The sequence below is a fragment of the Neofelis nebulosa genome, chromosome 9 (assembly GCF_028018385.1).
Source record: "Neofelis nebulosa isolate mNeoNeb1 chromosome 9, mNeoNeb1.pri, whole genome shotgun sequence".
Lineage (NCBI taxonomy): Eukaryota > Metazoa > Chordata > Mammalia > Carnivora > Felidae > Neofelis > Neofelis nebulosa.
In genome coordinates this window covers 67,763,292-67,790,036 of record NC_080790.1, presented here as the reverse complement: position 1 = coordinate 67,790,036, position 26,745 = coordinate 67,763,292, and the positions used below count along the sequence as shown (strand labels likewise).

General features: G+C 38.1%; 1 protein-coding gene across 2 annotated transcripts; it reads left to right on the top strand.

The window, feature by feature from the left end:
* Window positions 1-451: 451 nt before the first annotated feature.
* C9H2orf73 (chromosome 9 C2orf73 homolog) lies at window positions 452-26,312 on the top strand. 2 transcript variants are annotated; one of them, XM_058684104.1, is made up of 5 exons: window positions 452-583; window positions 4,657-4,870; window positions 11,363-11,516; window positions 25,035-25,150; window positions 25,939-26,312. In XM_058684104.1, the coding sequence occupies exons 1-5, from the start codon at window positions 558-560 to the stop codon at window positions 26,305-26,307; spliced, it is 879 nt and encodes a 292-aa protein (XP_058540087.1). In that variant the 5' UTR covers window positions 452-557; the 3' UTR covers window positions 26,308-26,312. The 2 variants fall into 2 exon arrangements, with proteins under 2 accessions (XP_058540087.1, XP_058540088.1); XM_058684105.1 differs by lacking the exon at window positions 4,657-4,870 and having other exon boundaries at window positions 508-583.
* Window positions 26,313-26,745: the final 433 nt, after the last annotated feature.

Sequence of the window (26,745 nt, the reverse complement as noted above, 5' to 3'; positions counted from 1 at the left end):
TCATGACTTGCACAGTATTTAACGGTTCACGTAAACAAGTTTCTCCCTTGCCTGCGTGCACTTTTGGAGCCAGCTCCGGCAGACGTGGGCAACGCCGGGGAGGCCTCCTGCGGGGCTCGGCGGGGACGCAGGCGGTGCAGTCTCCGGCATCAGAGCCAAGGGCCACGGGGAGGCTCTGGGAACCGCCCTTCCCGATCCCCAAGGACAGGGTGGGCCTTACTAAACACCCTGCTCTGCCCGATAGCAAAGACCAAGTTCAAATACAAAACGTCCTGCCTGGGGCGTGTCCGGAAAGGCCGCCCAGAGACCTGGCCAGCAGCCCCGACCGAGCCAAGCAGTCGCACCCGCTAGTTTGCGGAGCCGAGCCGGGTTACTGCGCCTGCGCGCTCCGGCTCCGCCCCCACGCCGCTTTCGGAGGCCTAGAGCCTGGAGGCCGCCGTCGCTTAGCAACACGGGAGTCACAGTCGCGGCGCTCCACGCACCTCTTTCCTAGCAGGGCTTAGTGCCTGATCTTCGCGTGAGGCTCCTCGCTGCCTCGTGTCAGGCCGTGGGAGCCCATGGAGGGAAAGGAGGATAAGCGGCAGTAAGTGCTGGGGTTTGGTTTTCTATTTCCCCTTACAAAAAATATTTCCCTCCTTAGGGGACGGTGAAGTGAGACCCGAAGGGGGTTGGGGGGGGGGTGGTTCTCAGGCCATCAAAGCTTTTCCTCTTCCATCCTACCTCTCCTTTCTAGTAGTTGAGCGTTGACAGTGATACTTTTTAAAACACGCTGTTTACTGGGCACCCACTGTGTGTCAGGCACCTTACATGCATTACCTAGCCTAAAATTCTTCAAGTCCTGTCGAATCATCCACTCCTTCTCATACCCCACAACTAAATTATTAGCAAATCCTGTAGGCTTTATCTTTAAGATATATCCAGAATCCACCACCTCCACTATCATCCCCACCCTGGCCCAACTACTGCTAGCATCTCTTACCGGGATGTTGTAATGTCTCTGCTGCTCTCCTTGCCTCTGCAGCGCCCTCAACACAGTAGTCTGGTCTTTCTTACAACGCCAAGTTAGATCACTCTTCTCCATTGGCCATTGCAGAGTGAAAGCTAAGGCCTCTGCTGTAGCCTATGGGACCTGCACAACTGCCCCTCTTCCTTTATTTGGTCTTCTCTGCTGCTTATCCTCTGACTCCAGTCTGCTCCAGCACATAGGCCTCCATGCTGTCATCTGCAGTGATTCTCAAGTGTGGTCCTCCAGCCACATCAGCATCAACTGAGAAGCGATTAGAAATGCATATCCTAGGGGCACCTGGGTGGCTCAGTCGTTAAGCGTCTGACTTCCGCTCAGGTCATGATCTCAACCGTCTGTGAATTCGAGCCCCACATTGGGCTGTGTGCTGACAGCTCAGAGCCTGGAGCCTGCTTCGGATTCTGTGTCTCCCTCTCTCTCTGCCCCTTTCCTGCTCATGCTCTGTCTCAAAAATAAATAAAAACATTTAAAAAAATTTTTTAAAGTATATCCTTGCAGGCTCCCCACCACAGACTTACTGAATCTGAAATTTGGGGTTGAGCACAACAATCTGGAATTTAACAAGACCTCCAGGTGATTCTGATGTACCATAGATTCTGAAAACTATTGACCAAGGTGTTACAGCTTAATATGACATGGAGCCAGGAGTATTTGCTCTATGTTTGTCACTAAACAATGGTTCCCAAACTTTAACCTATATAAGAATCTCCTGGAGAGCTGGTTAAAACAGTTTCCCAGGAAACCTGCCTCAGGTTGGGATGGGGCCAGTGAATTTGTACTTCTAACAAGGTAACAATTTATGTCAATACAGCTACTCCTGAGACCACACTTCGAGAAGCACCACCTTCGAGAAGGACAGGTGCTTCTGCTGCAGTATTTTGGCATTACAGTTCACTCTGCTAGAATGCTCTTCCTCAAATATCCTCTTAGCTTGTTCCCCTCTTTCCTTTTTTCAGTTGCCACCTTCATAATGCAGCCTCCACCCTGTCTAAAAATGCAGGCTCTCTCCCACATACATACACTCCTTTTCCCCATTCCCTGCTTTACTGGTGTCCTTAGCACTTAATGCCATCTAAAAGACTGTATGTTTTACTTATTTGCTTTCTCATCTGCCTTCCCTCACTAGAATGTAAGCTCTGTGAGGGCAGGAAGTTTTGTTTTGTTATTCCTTTATCCTCAGTGCTGTGAACAGCACGTAAGTCAATAAATACCTGTTGAAAGAATGACTTATTCAACGTTATTGTCACATCTCTCCTAATAGGTATTCTTTCCCTTACCATGCAAATGAGGAAACCAAAGCTCAGATAGTAAATGGCAGAGTTGGGATTCCAACCCAGGTCTTTCTTCACTGCCCATTAGTGTTTTTGTGTTTCCTTCTGGTAAGAAATTACTACAAAATCATATAGTTCATGTTTATGTGTTAATCTATAGCTACTCACATCACAAATACTTTAATTGAACGAATGCATACATATGTAAGCATGTAGCCACAGTCCTTTGTTCAAGGACCTGATGGCGATACAGGTGTACTGCTGAGTTACAACCATGAGAAGCAGATAGAAAAAAACTGACATCAGAAGTCTATAATAAATCAATCATGACCTTTAAACAAATACTTCTGTCTCTGGAAAGGTAATAGAAAAAGCCTTATAAATTATTTACACTTTATCAGTAATCAATTTTTCCAGACCCTTTAAAGAGGGCAATTTTTGTTGGGATTCAGGGAACTAGAATCCAAGGGTGCTGAATATTGTTTGTATGTGTATTGGAGTGGGGGTTGGGAGTATACAGCTACACTCAGCCAGACTGAAAAACAGTTCCAGTTGGGGCGCCTGGGTGGCTCATTCGGTTAGGCATCGGACTCTTGGTTTTGGCTCAGGTCATGATCACTTGGTTCCTAGAATCAAGCCGAGTCAGGCTCTGAGCCTGCTTGGAATTCTATCTCCTTCTCTCTCTCTCAAAATAAATAAATAAACATCAAAAATAAAACAAAATACAGATGCACCAAAAATATGCAAATATTATCATGGCAGTCCATTTACCTGTGATGAACAGGATGCTTCCCCTCATAGGTGGCTATGCAATGATGAATGAAACAGTCTTTTCACCTTCATGGAGCTTACTGACTAGTAAAGGATATTTATAGTGCTTACCACAAACAAATAAAAATCTAGGTACATAAATTATAAATTGTGTTATGAAAGAAAGTACTAAAATAGAGACTACATAGGGCAGGAAGCAGGAAATCTAGGAAAATCTTCTGAGGAGATGGCTCATAAGCTGAGACCTGATTGATAATGGACCAGTCCTGCAGGGAGCTGGGAAAGAGCTGCCCAGGCAGAGGGGAGAGTGTGTGCAAATGCCCTGAGGGGGGAAAACTTGTGCTTCCAAGAACTGAAAGTAGGCGGGCCCTCTGGAGAAGGGAGGGGAGAGAGGTCTGAGTGCCTTTGAAGAGATTAGTTGGGGAGCTGGGTCACATGGCCTCAGAGCTATGATAAGGAAGTAATATTCACTGTAAATGCAATGTAAAGCTATTTGGTGTTTTGTTTTTGTTTTTGTTTTTTAGTTTATTTATTTTTGAGAGAGAGAGAGAGAGACAGAGAGAGAGAATCCCAAGCAGGCTCTACACTGTCAGCATGCAGCCCCACCACCCGGGGCTCAGTCCCACCAACTGTGAGGTCATAACCTGAGCTGAAATCAAGAGTCCGAAGTTCAACCAACTGAGCCACCCAAGTACCTCTTCATCTGGGGATTTTAACTGAAAAGATGGACCCAGCCTTGGTTTGAAGTTAAGGTAGAGGTTATATTTTAAGGGCCAAGACTAAGCAGAATTACTGACTTTCTCTATAAGTTTGGAATCCTATTTATTCATCTTCCATGGGTCAGGGCTTTGAGTTTAAATGCTTTTATGTAAAAAAGTATTCACATTCATCTATTTCATCCTTACCATTTATTTTCCCAGTATGTGAGATTTTAAATTACTGCCTTTTATAATGTCTATCACTCTTTATTTCAAAGGAGAAAAATTCTATAAATTCTTTCTAAACATTTTTTAACATTTAAAAATTCAATAACGTTCATTTTTTTGGTACCAGTGTAGTTATTAAAAGCAAAAAGTGATGAGATTGAATTGACTGATCTGATCTCTATACAGTGCTCTTTTCCTGAAAAGATAAATTATAGTGGTCATTTGTAGCTTTTATAGGTTTGCCAAGTGAACTTTTAAAGTTAAAAAGCTGTCCTTGTCTGGGTAACTGATTTTTACTAAGTAACTTTTAAAGAAGATGAATTAAGATTAGCATGTAACTTAGCTACATGAATGAAACTGCAAACATGATCTATAACGTTATCAAATCACTATTCATTCTTTACTCCAAGCAAATCCAAGTCTGTATGCTGCACTGGTATATTGTTATGAATAATCATTAATAACACAAATCCCTTTATCTCTTACATGAACTGAAATGAAAAGATACCCGTCCATATTTTAATACTCCCTTATAACTATTAATAAAACCTAAGTTGTCTTGACTGATACTCGAAATATATTTAAATTTTATTTTATACAGTTACGACACAGTATGGAAATGCTCACTGGGATAAATTATTTACTATTTAATTCTGTTTTTCAGACAGCATAAAAAAATAGAAGATGCTGGTATAGAGTATGTAACTGAAAAAAAAGAAGAAATCAAATATGACGAAAAACCCGGGAAAAGTGTACACCGTTCAAAACCATGTGTCGGGAGAGGACGTGTATATTATGCAAAATTCATTCATACAAATGCAAGAACATTGAATGAACCAGTTCCTTACATAGATCCCCAAAAAGGGCCAGAAAAACAGGTTGGATGGATGTTCCTTATATACAAATACAGATTTAGAGTCAGAAGCTGTTTTGCAGAATAATTTAGTCACAGACTACGTAAAGGATGTGACATAGCTCAGACTAATACTTCTTATAATCCAGTAGTTAAAAGCAGTAACCTGGGACTATTCTTACAGATAATTGTCACATACAAACAATATATAAATAAGGAAGGAATCCAAATAATTGTTTTTCTAGATTGGGTCAGATTATAGCTACTTAGTAGTGCTTGGCAGATACTGAAGAAATCGATAATATTGTATTTGTGTCACATATTCTAAGATAAAAATTTCCCATGATACTCTGTATAAAATAGCTACCATTTATTTAAAGTGTATGAAGTGCTAGGGATGAGCTAAGTGTTTATATAAGTTATATACTTTAATCTGTGTGATAGTTTCTAAGAGGTACTATTGGATAACATACCACAAAGAAGTAAATGAAGATATCTGAGATACATTACAATGTTACAGTTGTGTTTCTGACCCTGGACTGTTGGTTTAGTCAAAACACACTTTTATTCACTGTTATACTAAATATATTCCATTATCTTTTTTCTTTAAAGTTAGGCTTGTTGAGGTATAATTTTTTGTATTAGTTTCTGTTACTGATGTTACAGATTACCACAAATTTAAACACTAGTTTAAAGCAACACCAGTTTATTCTCAACATTTCTTGAGCTCAGAAGTCCAAATTTAGTCTCATTGGCTATAAGCAGGGCCGGTTCCTTCTGGAAGACCTAAGGGAAAATCCAGTTCCTTGCCTTTTCCAGCTTCTAGAAGCTGCCTGCATTCCTTGGCTCGTGGCCCCTTCCTCTTCAAAGCCAGTAGCATGGCATCTTCAAATCTCTCTGATTCTCCTGCCTCCTTCTTCCAAAGATCCTTGTGATTACATAGGGCCCACCTAGATAATCCTGGTAATGTCCTCTTCCCAAAATGTTTAATTTGGGAAAGCTAAACATCATACCTGCAAAGTTCCTTTTGTCATTTAAGTTTATATGCAGTTGTGATTTAACTTACAATTTAAATGGAGATTTCTTTTAATGACCTGTCTTCACCTCTGTAACATCAAATACATGGCATGCCAGGACACTGTATGTGAATGGGAGATCTTCTTGGGGCAGGAATTTCTGTAGTCAAATATGCTTTAATGTCATGTAGTAAATCTTTACATGGGCAGTTTTAAGGCTATTTTGTTTTATAAACAAGCAATTTGGGATTTAAAGATATTGATAGTCCAGGCCTACACTGGGGAAATAAGTCTAGTGCGTAAATCCAGGTTAGTGAAGTTCCCATGTTTCTTACAAAGTTAATGAAAGACTCTCCTGAGCTTTTTTATTCAGGGCTGAATTAAAAGCCAGCTGTTAACTGAACCCATCCTTACCTTGGAGGTACTAAGAAAAGAAGTCAGTTTGAGAAGAGAGATATAAAATGTAAAAATCTCAAAAATTAATCCAACTACTTTTCTCTTACTCCTAATTTGTAGGTGTCTTGGAAGCTGCTGTCAAGATTGGGCAACAGAGTAGCAGAGTATTAGGATTCTTGTTATTTGGTGCTAAAGGCTACATGAGTCAGAGGCCTGTAAGAGAGGGTAGAGGTAGCGTTAAAGGAAGGAAGAGGATTCATAGGAAAGACTGCCCCTGGGTATGAGTGAGGAGGTACAAAGGAAGAATGAAGGTGCATCCCAGAATGAAGAGTGAATGTGATTTGGGCATGGAGTGAAGGCAATGGTCCTATTTAAAAAACAGAACAAGAACCTTAAGTGTACTCAATTCCACATACTTGAGTAATGCTCGTTTCACAGATCTGTACACTTTGTTCCTTTATTTAAGATGACAAGTTTCTTCTTAAAGGTTAGCTGTTTTTTGTTTGTTTTTAATTAACTGGTTCGTAGTAGTACTGGCTTTAAAACAAAGATGAAGAAAATAAAGTTGCCTAATGTTTAAATGGACTGCTGGCTTATGCATTTTGCTAAGATAATATCTTACGAACCTAACACCAGGTTGGTTGATTTTACTTATTTACAAGATATTTAAATGAAACAATCACACAGTTTGACCTAGGGACATAAAATTGGAGCTGCCAGAAAAAGTAAAAAGGAGCTGTGGCTCAATCTCTTTCAAAGAAAACAGTTTGGTGGTCTTGTGTTTTTAAATATTGGTATTTTAGTGGCCCTTGGTAGCTCAGTCAGTTAAGCGTCCGACTTCGGCTCAGGTCATGATCTCACAGTTCTGGAGTTCGAGCCCCACGTCGGGCTCTGTGCTGACAGCTAACAGCCTGGAGCCTGCTTCAGATTCTGTGTCTCCCTCTCTGTCTTTCCCTCCCCCCGCTCACGCTCTGTCTCTGTCTCTCAAAAGATAAACATTAAAAATATATGTATTGGTATTTTAAGAGATTATGCTAGTTATTATTTTCAAAGTTTATGTTTCAGAGCATTAGCCCTGCCTATGTACTCAACAAAATAAAATTCCAAAGTCAAATACATTTTGGAAAAGCTGAATTTTTAGATCTTAAAACTTTACAAATCACATTTGTACATAAAGGCTCTAAGAAATCCTGTGATAAACTTATTTAACTTTACTTCTCCCAATATTTCCCTAATTTATCTAACTTTGGAATCTCGTACATAACACCTATTAATACGCTAACAGAACTGGTATCCCAAAAACACAATTCAGGAATAACTTTTATCGGTGACATGACCTGCTTAAAAAGAGGTATTGTCAGCACTCCGGGTCTCCACAGCAAAATGGAGAAGAGCATAGCTACGGTGTAACTCCCAGTGTTTCCCATAGCACTTCATTTTGTTAAAGCCATTGAACTCTACCAAGAAAGCGTGTGATGCTCTAAAAGCTGCTGTCCGAAGTCTGCATTTCCCTAGGAACCCATGAAGCGCGATTTTGTGATCTCTTATGAGCAGCCATCTTTGCCACACTGCTGCCGTGGAGGTCTGCTCCGCACCTCTTGCATTCTCTTAACCGGCTTCTCCAGGGTGCCCCCATTGCTTTTACTGCTTCTTCCCCAAAGATTCTCCCTTAATTTCCCAAAGAATGAAAAGTAATTAGTGTCTCCTAATGCACTTCTGAAGGCTTAGGGATAGCAGTAATATAACAAAGATTGTCCCACATTGGTTTCCAATGTGGCTAAGGAGCTCACAGTGTAATGGCCAACAGGCCTTCCAGGGGTGGGGATTAATGGGAGCCCTCTCCTCGGGAATCTCCAGATGTCTCCTTACCATGGAGCTCCAATGACTGTGATCCTGGGGCGGCAAAGGAGGCAGGCCTTGGGCTAGAAGGGAAGACATCCTCCTTTCTCTGTATTCAAAGTTTTGAACTGACAGCAGCTATCCTATTAGGCAAAACCCCTTCCGCAATCCACAAAAGATGGACTGACCCCTGAAGTTCAGACAAAGCAATCACAGTAGAGGATTTTTCCTGGTTTGCCTTGTTTCATCATAAATAACTCATGTCAACCCCTCACCATCCATTTCAAGTGATGGTCCACAGAGCAGTAAATTTTTATTAGTCTTTTACTTCAGCGTGAGGCAAAGGGGGGAAAAAAACAAGCTTCCACCTATCCCTTTAATCTTATAATCTCTTATGAGCAAATGTTGGACCAAAATGGTATGCACATGTGCATGGGCCCATACACACTCTCTCTCTTCCAGGAACAAACCAGACTTTTCAGGCAAAGGGCAGGCTCTCCAGAAATAGAAAAGAGAAAAACAGCATTTTTTTGAACTGTAGGATTTCCTTCTGCTGAAGTGAAGATTCATCCAATTTATGACACTAATCAGAATACCTCCACCAACTCTGAGGTCTTCAAATCATCAGTCACACTTTGGGAGCCATTGTTCATTCTTTGCTTTATATTTTGTGAAACTAAAGAGACCATTTTGGCAAAGTTCTAAAGTTCATGCTTTAAGGAGAACTTTTGCATTATACTCTTGTTCAAGAAATGATTGAATGCTTCCAGGCATGTCCTAGCAGTTTGTTTTTCCCAGAGTCAGTTATCCAGTAACCTGGGTGTTAGTAAAATAAATTCCTGATCAACAAAAGAAGATAATACACAGTGTGCTCCTTAAAACCTTTTTACAGAAGATCTTTCTCAAGATACTTACTTAAAATCTCTTTATTGTTACATTGTCACTTCTCAAATAAGTTAGGTAGGTGTGTGCTTATCTGGCTTTGCATGCTACAGCTTTTTTTTTTTTTTTTTTTTTTTTAGAGCGAGAGAGAGGGAGCGCATTAGAGTGCACATGCAATGGAGGGGCAGAGGGAGAATCTTAAGCAGGTTCCATTCTCAGCACAGAGCCCTATGCAGGGCTTGATCCCACGACCCTCGGATCATGACCCGTGCCAAAATCAAGAGTTGCACGCTCTACTGACTGAGCCACCCAGGCACCCCTCTACAGAAGATTTGATAAAGCAGTGTAGCACAGAAGTTAGAGGCATGCAGAGATGGGGGCAGGGGTCTGACTTGGACAGCTGTGCTGCCTGCTAGGGATACACTTTGGGGAAGTTAATCTCCCAAAAGTTTTCTCATCTGTAAAGTGGGTATATCTACTTGCAGAATCGTGACAAGGCTAAGGGAGAGAAGGCCTATAAATTTTAGACCTCGGGGCATAATAAGCACTATGATAATTGTGCAGTGGAGGAGGGCTGCAAGAAGCAGGCATTCTGACAACAGTTAGATGTGACTATTTTCAGCCAGATAGTGAGAAGACACCATCTGTTTAGTAATCTGTTCTAGAATTCCCAGGATCGACATCAAGTAGTCTTATTTTTGATAATTCACCTTTCAGCTCTTTCTGAAAAATGAGGTATTAGCCCATCTCTCCTAGTCTCCAAAATTCCCTACTTCCTAAATTTCTTTGATCTCTGCAATCTTATTCATTACCCCTGGTTACAATTTGTTATTGGCCTAAAAACCGGCACTCATTTAAAGTTGCCAAGGGAGGTCTAGCTCTCTCTTTAATTAGTCAGGGCTCAGTTCCCTCTTAGGTCCCCGTTCATCCTGTCTTTTTCAGTTTGAGGATAATTCACTTAACGAAGAACCTAAAGTTGAGTAGCTCTGACTTTCAGTTCTGAACTGTGTACTCTTCTCCAAATTCTTAGTCCTTCTGTGATTTTTTTGATGTAACAGATTATTTTTCTCACAGAAAACCCTATTTTTTGCTGCCTTTAGCATATTTCATGAATTTCTTCTATCTAAGCTTCTTGACAATCTCCTGACAAGTTGACTCCATGAAATTATTATTTTTTAAAATTTGATACTGTGTACCTCTTTTACACATGCCTGTCTTTTTAGAAACTAAGCTGGGAGCTGACTCCCTATGGAGCCAGATAGATGTTTTCAAATGCCTCTTACTTTTTATATCAATGTAGCTTCAATTGCACTGTCAGAATTTTACTTATTTGAATCTCATATTCATCCCCCTTGAATCATATTTTTAAAGCCTCTGACTATAACATCATGGTTGATTTTTTAAAAGCCTGATCTCTTTCCTCAAAGCCCAAGGTAGGTGTCTGATTATACCCAAAGTTACTTTTGTTGTCTAATAATATCCAAGAACTCCTGGTTGTCACAGTTGTTTTCTCTCAAGGTTGTCTCGGGTCTAACTGATCAACTAGATTTAAAAAATACATATTTAGTTAGCATTAAGTGGAGTAACGGTTCCCCTCACTGTTTTCACAACTTCTAAGAGATCAGATTGTAATATGTACTAACGGAGAATCGATCAATTCTCCCTTTCCTGGGTACCTAAGGCAGGTTTTACCATCAAAAATTCAGTAACATTGGAGGTATTTTTCCTTTGAACAAAGTTTTTTTCAAACTGAGGCATTAGTGAATTATAAATCAATGTGGGTTGCAACTAGCATCGTGAAATGAAATAGAAGAGACAAACGATAAAATAGAGAAATAGTCAAGCATATAGTAAGAATAAGTGTTGTCTTGTAAAACTTAGTTTTATGTATGTGTATGCATTGTGTGCTCTTATATGATATGAGGTATATTTCATGCTGTTGATCACAGACTAAAAACTATGAAAACCACCATCTTAGATGATAATACATTATTTGTACTTTCATAATGAAAAGTATAGAACATAATTTTTAGATTAAATCATATATACACATGTATATACATATATATAATAAAATGGTAGTACAACATATAGAAATATAACTACTTGGTTGATTTTTACCACTCCATCTGTTGATAGAAGGTACCTTAAGAATTTAGTAGCTATATTTTAGCTAAAAGTACATGATAATTCACTTTTAAGTACCATTTAAAAATTTAAGTCCTTGAAAAAATATACTTATTCCTAGATTTCAGAATTCCATTTCGTACTAGAATATCCAAAAGCTTATTGGATTGAATTACTAAATATTCACAGATATCAAGCAGCACATGAAAATGTTCTACAGTATCCAATTTTGTGTTTCCAATTTTTTTCCCTTAAAGGGTGACTGGTGGTCACACAGTAAAGCAATGGAACACCCTTTCCAACCACCTTATGACACTAAGAGCACCCAGAGGAGTGACTTTCAAAAACCAACATGTCCATTGGTTTTGCCAGTCAAACACAGCAAGTTGCAAAAGCCTTCTTGTGGAATAGGTAAGGTTAGCTATGATAAAACCTCTTTCCCACTCTCTGAGGTTATTCTGCTCTCAAGTTAAAATGCATTACATGTACTGGCACCTCCTGAACAAAACTAAATGAAAGAAAAACCCAACACGTGTAGAGATGACTGCTGTGGAGGCAAAAACTAAATTTATAAAGTTGAACAGATCTTTTTAAACCACAGAACTCTTAAAACTCTTATTGTAAACATAAGCATAATGCATTCATTCCAAGAAAAAGAATAAAGAATGCTATGTTTTCCCCACTTACTGACCACCTCACTCTTTTTCCAAGAGATTATTTCACAGGACTAGTATCCCACCACACATTGTAGGAAATACTATTAACATGGACCACTAAAACATTGTCAGATATAAAAGTTATTTACCTGACAGTATCATAACAATAACCTAAATCTTTCACATTTAGTCAAGTGGTATCTGTTTCCTACCATATGTCTTAGTCATCTCTACTGCTGAAGTAGATTTAGTAAATGTTAAAGAAATGCAAGACCAAGTCAAAACAATATAAAAGTTCATAAGCTAAACTTCAAATAATTTTCTGAACATGACAGTAGACAACAAAGGATTACTTTTAGTAGTCAACAGGCCTATTTTAGCCTCTGTGATCTGGCCAGTGTAGTTAAGATACAAAGGGCAGATAGACTGAAGGTCAGGATATTGGAAAATAGTCATATTCAGCATGATTTCCACCTCAAGGGTGGTAGTTAATGGAGAGAACTGTTAGATAATCTGTAACATGGTCTGTCCTTTAGAAAGGTAATGAAGTTTTCACTTCTGATTCAAGATGGCAGACTGAACACAAAAATCTAAGTCTCCCACCTCCCAAGAGTCTATTCAATGACAACAAAGCAATCAACCCATAAAGATGAAGAGAATGGAAAGAAGAACTTTCTGTGGTGTGGGAAGGAATGAAAACTTGCTGATAGATTAAAGAGAGCAAAGAAGCAATAGCTTAGAAAATATAGAGGGAAATGCAGCAAAGAGCCAATCTGCCTGACAAAACCCCAAAGTAGCTGTAGGCTCAGTCAACAGGCATAGCAGAAGGCAAGAATGAAGGGGGAAGGGGACAGTCCAAGGGTTACTTAAAAGTCTATCTTTTATTTATTTATTTTTTAAAAATTTAAATGTTTTTATTTATTTTTGAGAAGAGACAGAGCATGAGTGGGAGAGGAGCAGAGAGAGAGAGGGAGACACAGAATCCGAAGCAGGCTCCAAGGATCTGTGCTATCTGCACAGAGCTGACGCGGGGCTCAAATCCACAAACTGTGAGATCATGACCTGAGCCTAAGTTGGATACTTAATCAACTCAGCCATCCAGGAACCCCAAAAGTCTGTCTTTTAAATAACCACTCCAGTCGTGAACACTCTTCTCTATGCCAACATTAAGACTAGTTGAGCCCAATGTCTAAGCCAGATGTCAACTACCACACCAGTTATTTTTTTTTTTGTAATTCAAGTTGATCTCCTATCCTAGTCTTAGTTTAAGAATGGACAGACAAAGTACAATTATGCAAAATTATTCTTTTAATGTTTACAGGGTAAAGTCAAGGAATTATCACAGAGCATAAAACAACCACAGCAACAACAACAAAATAAGAAAAATATGAGAGAATAAAAGTAAAATGGAGTATCAGTCTGGGAGGTCCAACTTTTCTGGAGCTCCAGAAAAGCAAAGAATAAAAAATGAAAGTGGAGATAATTATCAACACATAACATTCATTGAGTACTTCCTATTTGCCAGGCACTTTATGGAACTTTCTAAATATTTCCTCATTCAATTCTCATACCAGCCCTCTGGAATATATTAGTATGGTAATATTATTAATACTCTCAATTTTCAGAGAAGAAAGCAAGCACAGGGTTTAGATAAATTGTCGAAGGTTACATAGCAAATAACTGCTATTTGAACTCAATTTGGAATTCAATTTGGACTCAATAGGAAAATTTCCCCATATAAAAGAGAGGCATTGGAAGAGTCTAGAGAGTGCTTCCAAGTATGAAGAGGAAAAAGATACAAACTATACACCGCTATGAAATTGAAAAGCAACAACTATAAAAAGAAGATTCTATCCGTTCCGATAAAGAGAAAGAAAAATAAGTCACCATCTAAGAAATAAGTATGGAATTAAGCAGCACTGATGCAAAAGCACAACAGAATTTAGGTCTTCAAAGTTTTCAGGGGAAAAGATTTTTTTCCTTAGGAAAGAGGATTTATTTCACACTGATACTACAACCATTCTTTTTCAAGTGGCACCAGGTATTGAACGCACTGAGAAAGAAATGTAGTCCTAGCTCAATATTTGGCCCTTAAGTGAACAAAATTCACATAATTATATCATAAACACTATTTCATAGTTTTCAGCTTTTAGCATCATATAGACAGAATATGGAAATACTAAATGTGGTTACAGAACAGAATTGTGTTATTAGCCTTACCAAGAAAAGCACATATCCAGTTGATAGAAGATGGGAAGTATAAGAGAAAGGTGCTAATATGTTATTTAACATGAGTATTCAAGATACTATCCTAAACGGGTGAATCAAGGAACAGAAGTTTAAGGTTGAAGTCAAAAGAACTAGAACAAATTTATCTCTCTAGCTCTGGCCTTTCTGCTGAACTTTGAACTCCTATCTAGCCACCCACCTAACATCCTTTCTTGGATAGCTCATCTCCTTTCAAACTTACGATGGCTAGAATAGAATCATTCATTTTCTCCCTTCAAACCTATCTTTTCAATAAATCCCACTTCTATTCCCCCTCAAGTTTTGATAACCTAGGAGTCATCCCCAAACTCTCTACTCTCTCTATCCAATCCATCAGCAAATCTTGGCACCTCTATCTCCAAAATACACTCCAAATCTTCTTACCAATGTCGTACAGCTTCTGTTTCCCTGCTTCCTCTCTTTCTCCTCCAAAATGTTTTCCCCACCATTGTTAGAAGGATCTTTTAAAAACACTCATGATATCACTTTCCTCCCTTAGATCCTCCAGTTACTTCTCATGGTTTGTAGAATCAATTTCAAATTCCTCACCATGGCCTACCTGTCAGTCTAATCTATGGAATCAGTCTGTCTCCTATTGCTCATGACATCATGATGGGGGATTTTGAGAAGGGGCATGTAACTCAGGCCAAGGAGGCAGAAAATGTTCTCTAAAAGTCATGGTTGTTTCTAAACCAATTTATGCCTGTGTACTTGTTATTGTATTTCCATAATTTAATATTCTTATAAATCAAAATCTGAGTACTAGAAGACTTTCTATAAAACACTCAAAGTTGAATACTTTGGAAAGGCTTGCCAAAAGGTCCCTAACTTTTGCAAGTGCTAATTAGGTGTAGACAAAATCACTATAAATAAGAGGAGCTGGAGTAAATTTTTTAAAATCTTAAAGGATTCTGTACACATTTCATTTCAAATGTGTCTTTAACTTTCCAATCTGTTTTAAAGAAACAAACTAGAAAGGATATATTAGTGATGTGGTTTGTGACAGAAACACAAAGTTCAATTCCAGTCAATGGATACTTCTGCAAAGGAAATGCATTGGCATTCCAACAAAAATGTGAATGAACTGGTGAGAATAACTAGTATCTAAGTTTGGTATTTATAATTTTCTAGGAGTCTTTGTTTTAACTTTTTTGGTTAAGTAACCAGTCAAGTCCTGTTCTTTCTCATAAGGAGTGGTTGCTTCTACTCTGGTTCAGTATGGGACATGGTAGAAGATGTTACCAGAGAGCTAGGCTTTGTTCTAGAATGACCAGGCAAGGCCCAGCCATTTCATAAGAGATGCCCCCAACGTCAGTACCTGTGGTTCTGTTCTGCCAAGCCAGTCTATTTTCCCAGAGTGGAATCCTCCAAATCTCTCCCTGGAGAGGGGAACAAAAAATCTGGAAATTTCTCAGATAGTCCTCTCTTTGCAACTTCACCTTGTACCACATCCCGTGATCCCTGCCCTTGAAATATCTAATACCTGCATTTTCCGAGCCTTACTGGGACCCCACCCCATCCCCATAAGCACTTAGTTTCCAGCTTGTTGTGGTCTACTCAAGTTAACTGCCACTTAACCATCTGCTTTCCGGCTTCCAAATTTGTTAAGATCTTTGTTCTTCTTTGGTTCTCTTTTTTTCGAAGGATTGAAGCTCTTTAAATGTCTCTACTATCATTGTACTGGTGTTTGGGGAGGAAATAGGGGGAAATGCACATTTTGAATTTGCCATGTTTAACTGGAAATCATGGTCACTTTAGCATCATCCAACAGTCACTCTCTTAGAATTTAATACTGATTTAGCACTTACAGTGGTTTAATTGTAGACTCATTACTTAAATTTCATCATTTTATTTACTCAGTTCATGAAGTGGGAATAATAATCCCTACTTTGCAGGATTGTTATGAGAAATAAAAATATGTGAAGCGCCTACCACAACGTACTATGTGCTATGTTGGTACATACTAGACAACAAAGGAAGCTATTTCTATTATTAATTTTGCATTGTACTAAGTTATGTGTTTAGTTGGAATTTAGCTTTGAAAACAGGTGTGGAAGTCTCTCTTTTCCCTTTCCCCACCCTCCCTCTCCCTTCACCACCCCCCTCCTATTCCTCATTCTTCTGTTTCTCAGTTCTTTTATTGGTATTTCTCATTGCCAAATTCTTTACTGTTTCCCAGATCATAGTACGATACCCAGACACAACAAATGTTTATTGATTAATGATAATTACATACTATTCAACAGATTAAACTAAAGACATACTGTAATTTAAACTAACATACACACTATAATATAGGCCTGCAATTTATTCATATTTTAGATGGTGTTTGGGTACTAGTGAAAAGGGTTTTTAAAAGAAAATATTTTAGTTTAGCATTTTAAAATGTGTATATATACCAGTTTGTATAACCCAGATTTGCATATATATATGTATATATATGCATGCATATATATGCATATATATATGTATATATAAATGCATACGGACATAGAAAATGTGTATGTAAACATGCATAATACCAATTAAAAGTCATCTCCTGGTCATTCTGTTCCATCAGCCCACTTAATTACGCTTGGTCTTTGGCATTTCAGCAATGTCATCTGGTGCTGATAATGAAAGTGCCCTTTATTCTTATACTACCACACAATTTCCTGGCTGCCATCCATGGTCATTTCAACAAACGGCTATGCTCCATCATATCTGAGTCCCTGTAAGAATAAGTGTTCACTTTGGGTTTTTTGTAATAAAACTTTATCAGTTGGAAAGGCTGATATAATTTGTGAAGGAAGTCATTTACACTTAAATGAAACTTTGGCTGTTTATCAACCGTTTGCTATTTTAATGTTTTTCTTAATTGAAATTCAGATTATTATTAAAAATAATTTTCTAAAGTAGGATTTATTTTGCGTTGCTTTATTTGTCCCAAGGTGTAGCTTAATGATTTCTTGCCATAGATACATTCAAGTTTTTTTCACTGTATTTTGAACATCTATAGTGTTATTTTTTACATTAATAATATTTTTATATAAGATCAAAATAAATACCATTTAGAAGAATGGAGTTTCTGATAGAAAAATATTACTGATGAATGTTTTTTAAGCAGACACAAAAAGTTAAGATTTCTCAAAGTAAAAGCTGCTACATTCCCACCAATACAAGGATTAAGTTGTGTGTTTGAATAAATCTTGGCTTTGTTGATAAAATATAGATGGCTAGACACCAACTTGTTTTGTGGATCCTTGTTTAGAAATTTTCTATTTTAATTAGATCAAGTTTCCAAGAAACAGAGAGGGGATTTCAAACATTCTTCATGGACTTTGCCTTATGTTTCGTAATCCTCATATAACAAGGCTTCTTTTAAATAATTACTTTGGGTTCAATTTGAATTCTGAAGTAGAATAACCACTAAGAACTTGAATATCTTCTTTGATGTTTTCCTACTTAGATGTTCTTTACTATTGTTGGTTTGTTTAAAAGTCTCATATATATGCATAAATTCATATGGTAGTTATGTCTAATTTTAATAGATATAACGTCTGGGTAAGGAATTTCTCTGATAGCTCAGATTCCTTTCCTCTCCCTTTATTTATTAGTCCCCATAAAGAAGTGTTTTTTTTTAAGTTGTTATTTTTGAGATTCTGAGAGGTTCTAGATCACCACTTAAAAGATAAGTCATTATAATTGACTTAATTGACTTCCTTCTGAAGTATTTCTGTTGCTTAATTGCATAATAAGTCACCCCCAAATTTAGTTGTCTCAGACAACCATCATTTTATTTACTCATGATTCTGTAATCTGGGCTAGGCTCAGCTGGGCAATTCTTTGGCTCATCTTGGTGGTGGGCACTGCTGTGGCTGCATTAAGTTGGCAGGTCATCTAAGGACTAGATTCAGTTAGGAGGCTGGAATGACCAGGCCTCTCTTTCTACATGTGGTCTCTCCATGTGGGTTCTCCAGTAGGGTAGCTGAACTTCTTACATAGCAGCTCAAGGTTTTCAAAAATGCAGAAACAGAAGCTGAAAGGCTTTCTTAAGATTTATGCCTAGAACTGGCAGAGTGTTACTTTTGCCACGTCCTGTTGGTTAAACCTAATCACAAGTCCAGCCCACATCCACAAGAAGGGGACTGTACCAGGATATGAGTAATGGGAGACCAATAAACTACGGCTATCTATATAACAGACCACCACAACATCCCTAAATTGTTCTTCCCATGATAGTATAGGAGTAGCCAACTCTTCACTCTTCTTTTGTCAGAAAATGTCTTTAAATTGCCCTCACTCTAATGAGCGAAAGTAGAGCTGGGTATACAATTTTGGGTTTGTGGTTATTTACCTTTTGTACTTGGAGGATATTATTCCATTGTCTTCTGGATCCTATTGTTACATCAAATCTGCAGGAAATCCAGTTGTTAATCCTTTGAGAGTAATATGTTTCAGGATAAGATTTTTAATATTTAAAAGGGGACTTTGTATATAGAAAGAGTTATTTATAGTTACTTATGATTTAAATTAATATCCCAGATTTAATACTACAAATGAAAAATATTTCTTTCCTTAAGCCTTTAATTTTTTTTTAAATTTTTTTTAACGTTTATTTATTTTTGAGACAGATAGAGACAGAGCATGAACGGGGGAGGGGCAGAGAGAGAGGGAGACACAGAATCGGAAGCAGGCTCCAGGTTCCGAGCCATCAGCCCAGAGCCCGACGAGGGGCTTGAACTCACGGACCTTGAGATCGTGACCTGAGCTGAAGTCGGATGCTTAACTGACTGAGCCACCCAGGCGCCCCAAGCCTTTAATTTTTAAATATTGTTTCACTGTCATTGCAAGGCTCTTTTTTTTTTTTTAACGTTTATTTATCTTTGAGACAGAGAGAGGCAGAGCATGAACAGGGGAGGGGCAGAGAGAGAGGGAGACACAGAATCCAAAGCAGGCTCCAGACTCTGGGCTGTCAGCACAGAGCCTGACGCGGGGCTCAAACTCACGGACCGTGAGATCATGACCTGAGCCGAAGTCGGACACTTAACCGACTGAGCCACCCAGGCGCCCCAAGGGTCTTTGTTTTTAAGGGTTCTGTAGAGGTGGGGAGAGAAGCACGAAAACTGGGTAAGTTAAAATGTCACTTTTCTTAAATAAATACTCCTTGCGTTGTTGTGAGCTTTTGGTTAATTTCCAGAGTTTTTTCATCTTAAGTTTATTTATTTATTTTGAGAGAGAGAGAGTACATGCAGGGGAGGGGTGGAGAGATTGAATCCCAAGCAGGTTCTGCACTGTCAGTGCAGAGTCTGTTGTGGGGCTCAAACCCACGAACCATGAGATCATGACCTCAGCTTAAACCCAGAGTCAGAAGCTTAACCAACTGAGCCACACAGATGCCCATAATTTCCAGAGTTCTGAGAAGTTTATTTTGATTCTTTTTGTCAGAGTTCTCATTGCTATTATGGAGGAGCAGCTTTTCAAAGGCTCTTATTCTGCCATTCCCACTGATGTCCTATACCTTTCAGTGTTTGGGTTAAAAATGTTTCCACTATTTATTATTTTTGTCTGGCATGCTGTTCACTGAACAGGAGTCCTAAACCTTTATGTAATCAAGTTTTATCAACTTTTCATCTCTGGATTGTGCATTGGGTATTTATGAAGAGTTTTCCTATCTTTAAGTCACAAAAATATTCTACATTTTCTTCCTTGCTTTTATAATTTTACCTTCCATAAATATGTCTTTAATCCTAGAGTCTGTCTTTATGTGCAGTGTTAAATAGAAGAGATATTCCATTTTTCTCCATGGAGAAGTATCCTGGATGCCATCTACTAAGCAATCCATGTTTTCCTTGTTGCTTTGGACTTCCTTACTTGTATGTTATGGTTCTCTTATGGGTCTGCCTCTGAGCTCTCCATTATGTTCCTTTGGTTAATTTTTAGGACTTGGATCAGTACTAATGTATTTTAATTTTCTGATTTTTTAGCTTGTCTTAATATATGATCAGGAAAATACCCATTCTTTGCTTTTCCTTTTCAAAATTGACCTCTCTATTTATGGACTTTTATTTTTCCATTTAAACTTTGGAATTTATGACATTCTTCAAACTATCCAGGTAGAATTTTGATTGGGTTGTGTTGACATTATAGAGTAATTTAGGAAAATGGTCACTTTTATAGTAACCTACTATCTCATCCTATCTAACAGAGTGGGAAAGTCTCTTCAGACTTTCTAAAAAAATTTTTTTTAATGTTTATTTATTTTTGAGAGAGAGAGGATGCACAAGCAGGGGAGGAGCAGAAAGAGAGGGAGACACAGACTCCAAAGCAGGCTCCAGGCTCTGAGCTGTCAGCACAAAGCCCCATGCAGGGCTTGAACTCACAAACTGTGAGATCATGACCTGAGCCGAAGTTGGACACTTAACCAACTGAGCCACCCAGGCACCCCTATTCAGTTCTATTTTTATGTCTTTAAGAGAGTTAAATTTTTTTTCTGTGTGGATGTCTTGCAAGTTAGTTGTTAGTTTCTAAAACCTTGATATTGTTCAGTTTTTGTTCCCACAGAGAACATATTTTTTGTTTTCTTATCTAGTAGATTATGGTTTTGATTTTTATACACTTAACTGCTTACCTTCCCATATTCTTACTCTCATACTTTGTTGATTCTAGTGGTTTATCTATTCAGGTAATCATGTTACCTACAAATAATGACAGTTTTTACTCTTCTTTTGCAATCATTTTACTACTTTTTTCATATATATATATATATATATATATATATATATATATATATATATATATAATATTCTCCAGTATCTCCATTAATATGTTAATAAACAGTAGAATTTTAGTTCTGAGTTGTTATGGATATACTTATTTTTTTTTTGTTATTTAGTCCATGTCTTTTTAAAGAAATAAAAAAATTTGTTATTTTCTTCTATCTTATGTACTCTCCTTGATTTATTTCTATTCTTATTTGAGTTCTTCCTCTTGGAATTTTTTGAGGTTGATCTGTTTTATGGGGAAATAGTCTGAGGACTTACTTGCCTCCCAATATTTTTTTATTTTGGCTTCACAGTTGAATGACTGGTTGGTTGGATATAAAAATTCTAGGCTTGAAATTCTTTTCCCTTTAACATTTTAAAAATATTAATTATTATCTTGTGTCCAAGATTGTTGCTGTGAATTTTAATATAGATCTGCCTTTTCCTCCTTTGTAAGTAATCTACCTTCTCTTTTTCAAAGCATTTAGAATTTTCTTTGCCCCAGATAACCTTATATTTCTCTATAAAGGGTCTTGGATGTGAGTTTTTCCTTATGTACCCCACAGGATTGGGAGGAGAGTGAGGCAAATGAGAGACCCAGGGAGCAAAACTTGATGAGGGACTCAGTCCCAGGACTATGCAAATGCCTCCTTCAATTTTACATCCCATGGGTCTCACTTGCTTCAACTTATTCCTGGACCTGCCATGCTGCTTGGTAATTTGTGAGCCCTTTCAACCTGAGGTCTTTGGTCTTTCTTTAATTCTTGGATATTTATCATTTTTTAAAAATAGGCTCCAATGTGGGGCTTGAACTCATGACCTGAGATCAAGAGTCACATGCTGCACCGACTGAGCCATCCAGGTACCCCTATCATCATTATTTCTTTAACTGTTTCCTTCCGTTTCTTTACTTAGGTCTCCTGAATTCTACCATCCATTCTTTTATATTTTAATTTCTTTATCCTTTGCTGCTACCTTTGGGAGAGTTCGTCTTTCTAGTTCATGAGTCTTTATTGATCACATCTTTTTTAATTTAGCTATTACATTTTCTTTGATTTCTGATATTTACATGATTCTTTTTATTGACCTCTTCTTGCTTCATATTAATAATACCTTCTGTGGGGGCGCCTGGGTGGCGCAGTCGGTTAAGCGGCCGACTTCAGCCAGGTCACGATCTCGCGGTCTGTGAGTTCGAGCCCCGCGTCGGGCTCTGTGCTGACAGCTCGGAGCCTGGAGCCTGTTTCCGATTCTGTGTCTCCCTCTCTCTCTGCCCCTCCCCCGTTCATCCTCTGTGTCTCTCTGTCCCAAAAATAAATTTAAAAAAACGTTGAAAAAAAAATTTAAAAAAAAAAAATAATAATACCTTCTGTGTCTGAGGATATTTTTTATGCTTATTTTAAATTCTTGGAGAACCAGTTCCAATTACTCTGCCTCATATAATATATGTTTTAAATTTTGTTGTCTTTCTTTATAGTGTCTGTCTAGTTTATCTTAGGTCATGTTCCTCAAGGGGTCAACAGCCCTGTGGGGGGAAAGTCTAAGGACTAGGGTCTGGTTTTGTGTGCCTCCCAGTGAATTTAAAGGAAAGAAAAGGAGGGTGAAGCTGGAGAGTGTCAGACCCCATAAAACCAATTTTGACCATTTCCATTTGCTGTCCCTGTACTAGGCCAGTTCTCTAGTCAGAACACCACACCTCCCCCCCCCCCTTACTTTAAACTCTTATAAAGAGGCATCACAAGAAAAGACAATCTCTTAATGTTTTCAACCCTACCAGTACTGATGGTTTCTGGGGAATGGTAGCAGAACAAATGCCTAAGAGGACAGCATGCACCCATTTTCATCAGCTCCTTACCTGGAGGGATTTCTGTCCTGTTCGAATGTTACTAAGTTGACAACAGATGGCTAGGTAGTTGCCACCAGTTTCTTGCCCCTGAGGCAAGCAATGATCTTCCCAAGGCAATGTGGGGGGAAGTCAAGAGCAGGTTTTGAGACCTCTTCCCCACTTATTCTCTCTTGCCCAAACCTGACCTTCCTACCATCCATCCCAAGCTGCCACCAACCCTTCACACCAGTCCACTAAAGCCTTTGGGTTTCTCAGAGTTGATAGTTCATCAGTCCTGCTTCTTCTCCCTTTCATGGTTTCCTCTTTCATCAAGATACAAGACCCTCTCTAATTTGATCCAGCATCTTTCAGTTCTGGAATCATATTATTATCTGCATTTTAGAGAGGAGGGAATTGAATTTCAGTGAAGGTAAGTGATTTGTACACCACTAGGAAATGTGGTAGGGCTAGAATTTAAGAACATGTCTATCATATCCCAAAGCCCATGCTTTGGACACTCCATTAACCCCACCTGATGAATCACTGAATTTAGAGCTGTTTCATTTTTTTCAAGAAGTTATCAAACTATGTTTCTAAAAACACTAATGTTCTGTGAGCTGGACCATGGCATTCACCCAAAACCTGGTAGTCTTTTCCCAACTGGTAGAAAAAAATATGTATAAGTTATGGTTAGAATTTTCTCAATGTCATAGTTGCCCACACATTTTTAATAACTCTTTGGCACCTGCTGTTCCTTAGTGCACTAACAAATCCTAAAAAAAAAAAAGGTAATGATTAACAAGAAATGCATTTTGAGTAACTTACCTCAATTAAAAATCAAGAAAATTGAGGCACCTGGCTGGCTCAGTGGGTTGAGCATCTGACTTTTGATTTCAGCTCAAGATGTGACTTCATGGTTCATGGGATTAAGCCCTGCGTTGGGCTCCATGCTGACAGTGGGGAGCCTGCTTGGGATTCTTTCTCTCCCTCACTCTCTGCTCCTCCCCATTCATGCGCTCTCTCTCTCGCTCTCTCTCTCTCTCAAAAATAAACTTAAAAAAAAAGAAATCAAGAAAATATTATCAGTTAGCAGTTTTTCCCTGGTAATGAGGAAAGATTGCCATTTCATATAATGTAATATGTAAATACTTAAAGACTCCTCATTCCTGCTAGTAAAGTTAGTTTATATCAATGTCTGAATTCTGAATTGAATTCATGAATGCTTAATAAGTATGAATTTACTAACATATTTCTCCTTCTTATATATTCTCCCTAATTTTAAAGGCAAGATTTTTAAAAAATTAAATTTCATTTTTTAACAGTTAACACACATGCATATGATACAAAATTCAAATAGCACAGAAGTATATACAGTGAAAGTGAATCCCCATCTGTCCCTGAGTCACCTAATTCCCTCCCCCTGTAGCTATCACTTTAACAGTTTCTTGAATGTTATTCCAGAGATGTGGTAGGTGTACATAGACTCTTATGTATCAATTTTTTATAAAAGGGAGAAATTTTTAATTTTTCCTTGACATAATTTTACCTCACTAAACTGAGAGTTGCTGTGACCCTTTTATAACCTTGTGTGCTAAAAGTAAAAATAAAATGAATTTTAAGAGTTATTAAAAATGTAAAATAGAGAGAGACCAATATAATGAACCCCCTATATACCATTCACACAGCTAGAAAGATTATTTAAAAGTGATTTTTAAAAGGTTTAACACTCTTACAAGTTTTCAGAATGTCTGTCAATGGGAAATGAAAAGAATCACGTGTTCAGCTACCACTACAGCAGCCCTGGGGTTTTCCAGTTCATTCTGTTAGTGCTAAGTTGGGAACAACAACTGCATAAATTTCTCATAGCCTTTCTAGTAGTAAAAATATAAGTTGACAAATGATTTGTACTTACACTTTTCCTAAAATTTTGGTTGGTATCTGGGCAAGAAGCATATCTAAAAGACTTTTTTTTTTTAAGTTTTATTTATTTACTTTGGCGGGGGAGGGGCAGAGAGCAAGGGAGAGAGAGAGAATTCCAGGCAGGTTCTGCACTTCAGCGCAGATCCAAATGTGGGTCTTGAACTCACAAACCATGAGATCATGACCTGAGCTGAAGTCAGATGCTTAACTGACTGAGTCACCCAAGGGCCCCTCTAACAGACTTTCAAAGCCATTATTGCATTAATATTAGTTTTAGAATTTTAGTAGTAATATTTAATATTAGTTTTAGAATTTAATAATTCACATATGGGGCTAAGTTGATTGTTTTGATTTGGTTCTTTTCATGGAGAAAGGATGATGCATCCATTATATTTATCCATACCTAAAAGAATTTACTTTTATTACAATTGTTGATAAAGCATGATTATGAATATTGATTATATTTCTACATACAAATCTAATTTTTGTCCTGACTTCACACAATCTTTTTTTCGCTCAGTTCCACTTGCCTCTCCTGAAGCATCAGCAGAACTTCAAAAGAATTTTATAGAACACATCTCTTATTTACATCAATACGATGCTAGGAAAAGTCCCAATGAGCCCATCCCGGGAAAGGTGAGTATTCAGAATCAATTATTCAATATTTTAGGATGGGACAGATTTATGGCAGAATGTTAAGCCTTCTCAAGTCATAACCATCTTTCTAAAAGTCTATTTAAACAAACTAGCATGGCTTATAGGATAAGATCTCAACAACATGCCATGGTTAAAACTAAGGAATGATGTCAGAATTTTGGATCACAGTCTTTGGAGTTTGGTTTAAATTATTGTAATCATTCACTTGAGGTAATATTAAAGCAGTTTGATAAGCTTTTGGATATGCTCGTGTGGGTGTGGCAGGGGAATGCATGTAAGATTTACAAAGCCAAACAGCAATGTAATAGTTGCTGGATTTTTTTCCAACTGCAAATGTTTGTTTTCATATTTCACCTTAAGTCTTTTGTTGAAAACTAACAGGCATTTGGGATATAGTCACAAACCCTTAGGTCTATGAACCACAAGTTGCCCTATAGAGCAAGAAATGAATTTGAGATGACTGGTCTTAAACAATCCAACTGATAGAACTGTTGAGAATGAGAAATGAGATTCTGCTTCTTTGACTTTCTGCGTTTCCTTTCTCGTTTATTTTCTGGCATGCCCTATGTTATAAGTGATTTAAAAGTTTCACTAATAATGATTATGCCGCTGTCTTGGGTTTTGGAGTCAAATGACAGCCAATGAAGAGGCAGAGAAAGAAGTACCTGCCTTGCCAGGACTTGAGCTAACACATGAACTGAGTTCCCAGCTGCATCTTCCAGCAACTTGCGTGCCCTGGTTAATGTCAACTTTGTTTTCCTTTCCAGCGACATGGAGCTTTTGTGCAGACAGAGATAAAACCAGGGAGTAGGCCAATAGTTCCTACGGGAACAGAGGTATTACGGAACGCTCCGGGGTCATGCTCATCAGAACAGTCCAAAAAAACAGAGAAAGGAAACTCAGCGGAAAGCAAAATGATCTCACCAGGTCTCTGCCGACAAAATTCCCCAGAGCTGTTAGAGACTGAAACTCACTTATCAGAAACAGACGTCAGAGGGGCAGCCAAGGCATGCCCCAGAAGTCCTGAGAGAAGAGAGAAGGCTGCAGACACCTTCCAAATAACTGCAGTAAATGCTCTTCTCCCCAGGCATGATCCTTTAAATCCACCAATAAAAAGCCAGAATAAATCAGGATAAATTACCTTCTTCAGATGAAAATCTAATCCTTGGAATGTAGACAAATTTCAGAATCACCATACAAGCCCTCACAGTTGCTTTTTCTGTTATCAATAAACTAAAGAAATTCAATTTACATAAATGGGAAAATGAAAAAAAAAGACAATTAAAATACACCAGAAATTTAAGAGTGGTCTCTAATGAGTGGTGGGCTATGAGACATATTTTTGTGTTATTTATAAACAAAACAATTTTGTTTTGCATAAAAATGAACATAACTGACAAATATAATACTTTTAGAGGAGAGGCCCTATGAGATAGTCATTCTCTGGGATCAAAGCAGGGTTGGATTTTGGTTCCACCATGTATGACTTGTGCGACCTTGGGTGAATTACTTAACCTCTCTAGACTTCAGTTTCCTTGTCTGTAAAATCAGGATAATAGCAACTTCTCAAGGGT

What these genes read in the sequence shown, in the direction of transcription:
- C9H2orf73 (XM_058684104.1), top strand. Translation starts at nt 558, where the DNA reads ATGGAGGGAAAGGAGGATAAGCGGCA. An exon ending in AAAAAGGGCCAGAAAAACAG is followed by an intron (nt 4,871 to 11,362) that starts GTTGGATGGATG and finishes TTTCCCTTAAAG; the next exon opens with GGTGACTGGTGGTCACACAG. An exon ending in ATGAGCCCATCCCGGGAAAG is followed by an intron (nt 25,151 to 25,938) that starts GTGAGTATTCAG and finishes TTTCCTTTCCAG; the next exon opens with CGACATGGAGCTTTTGTGCA.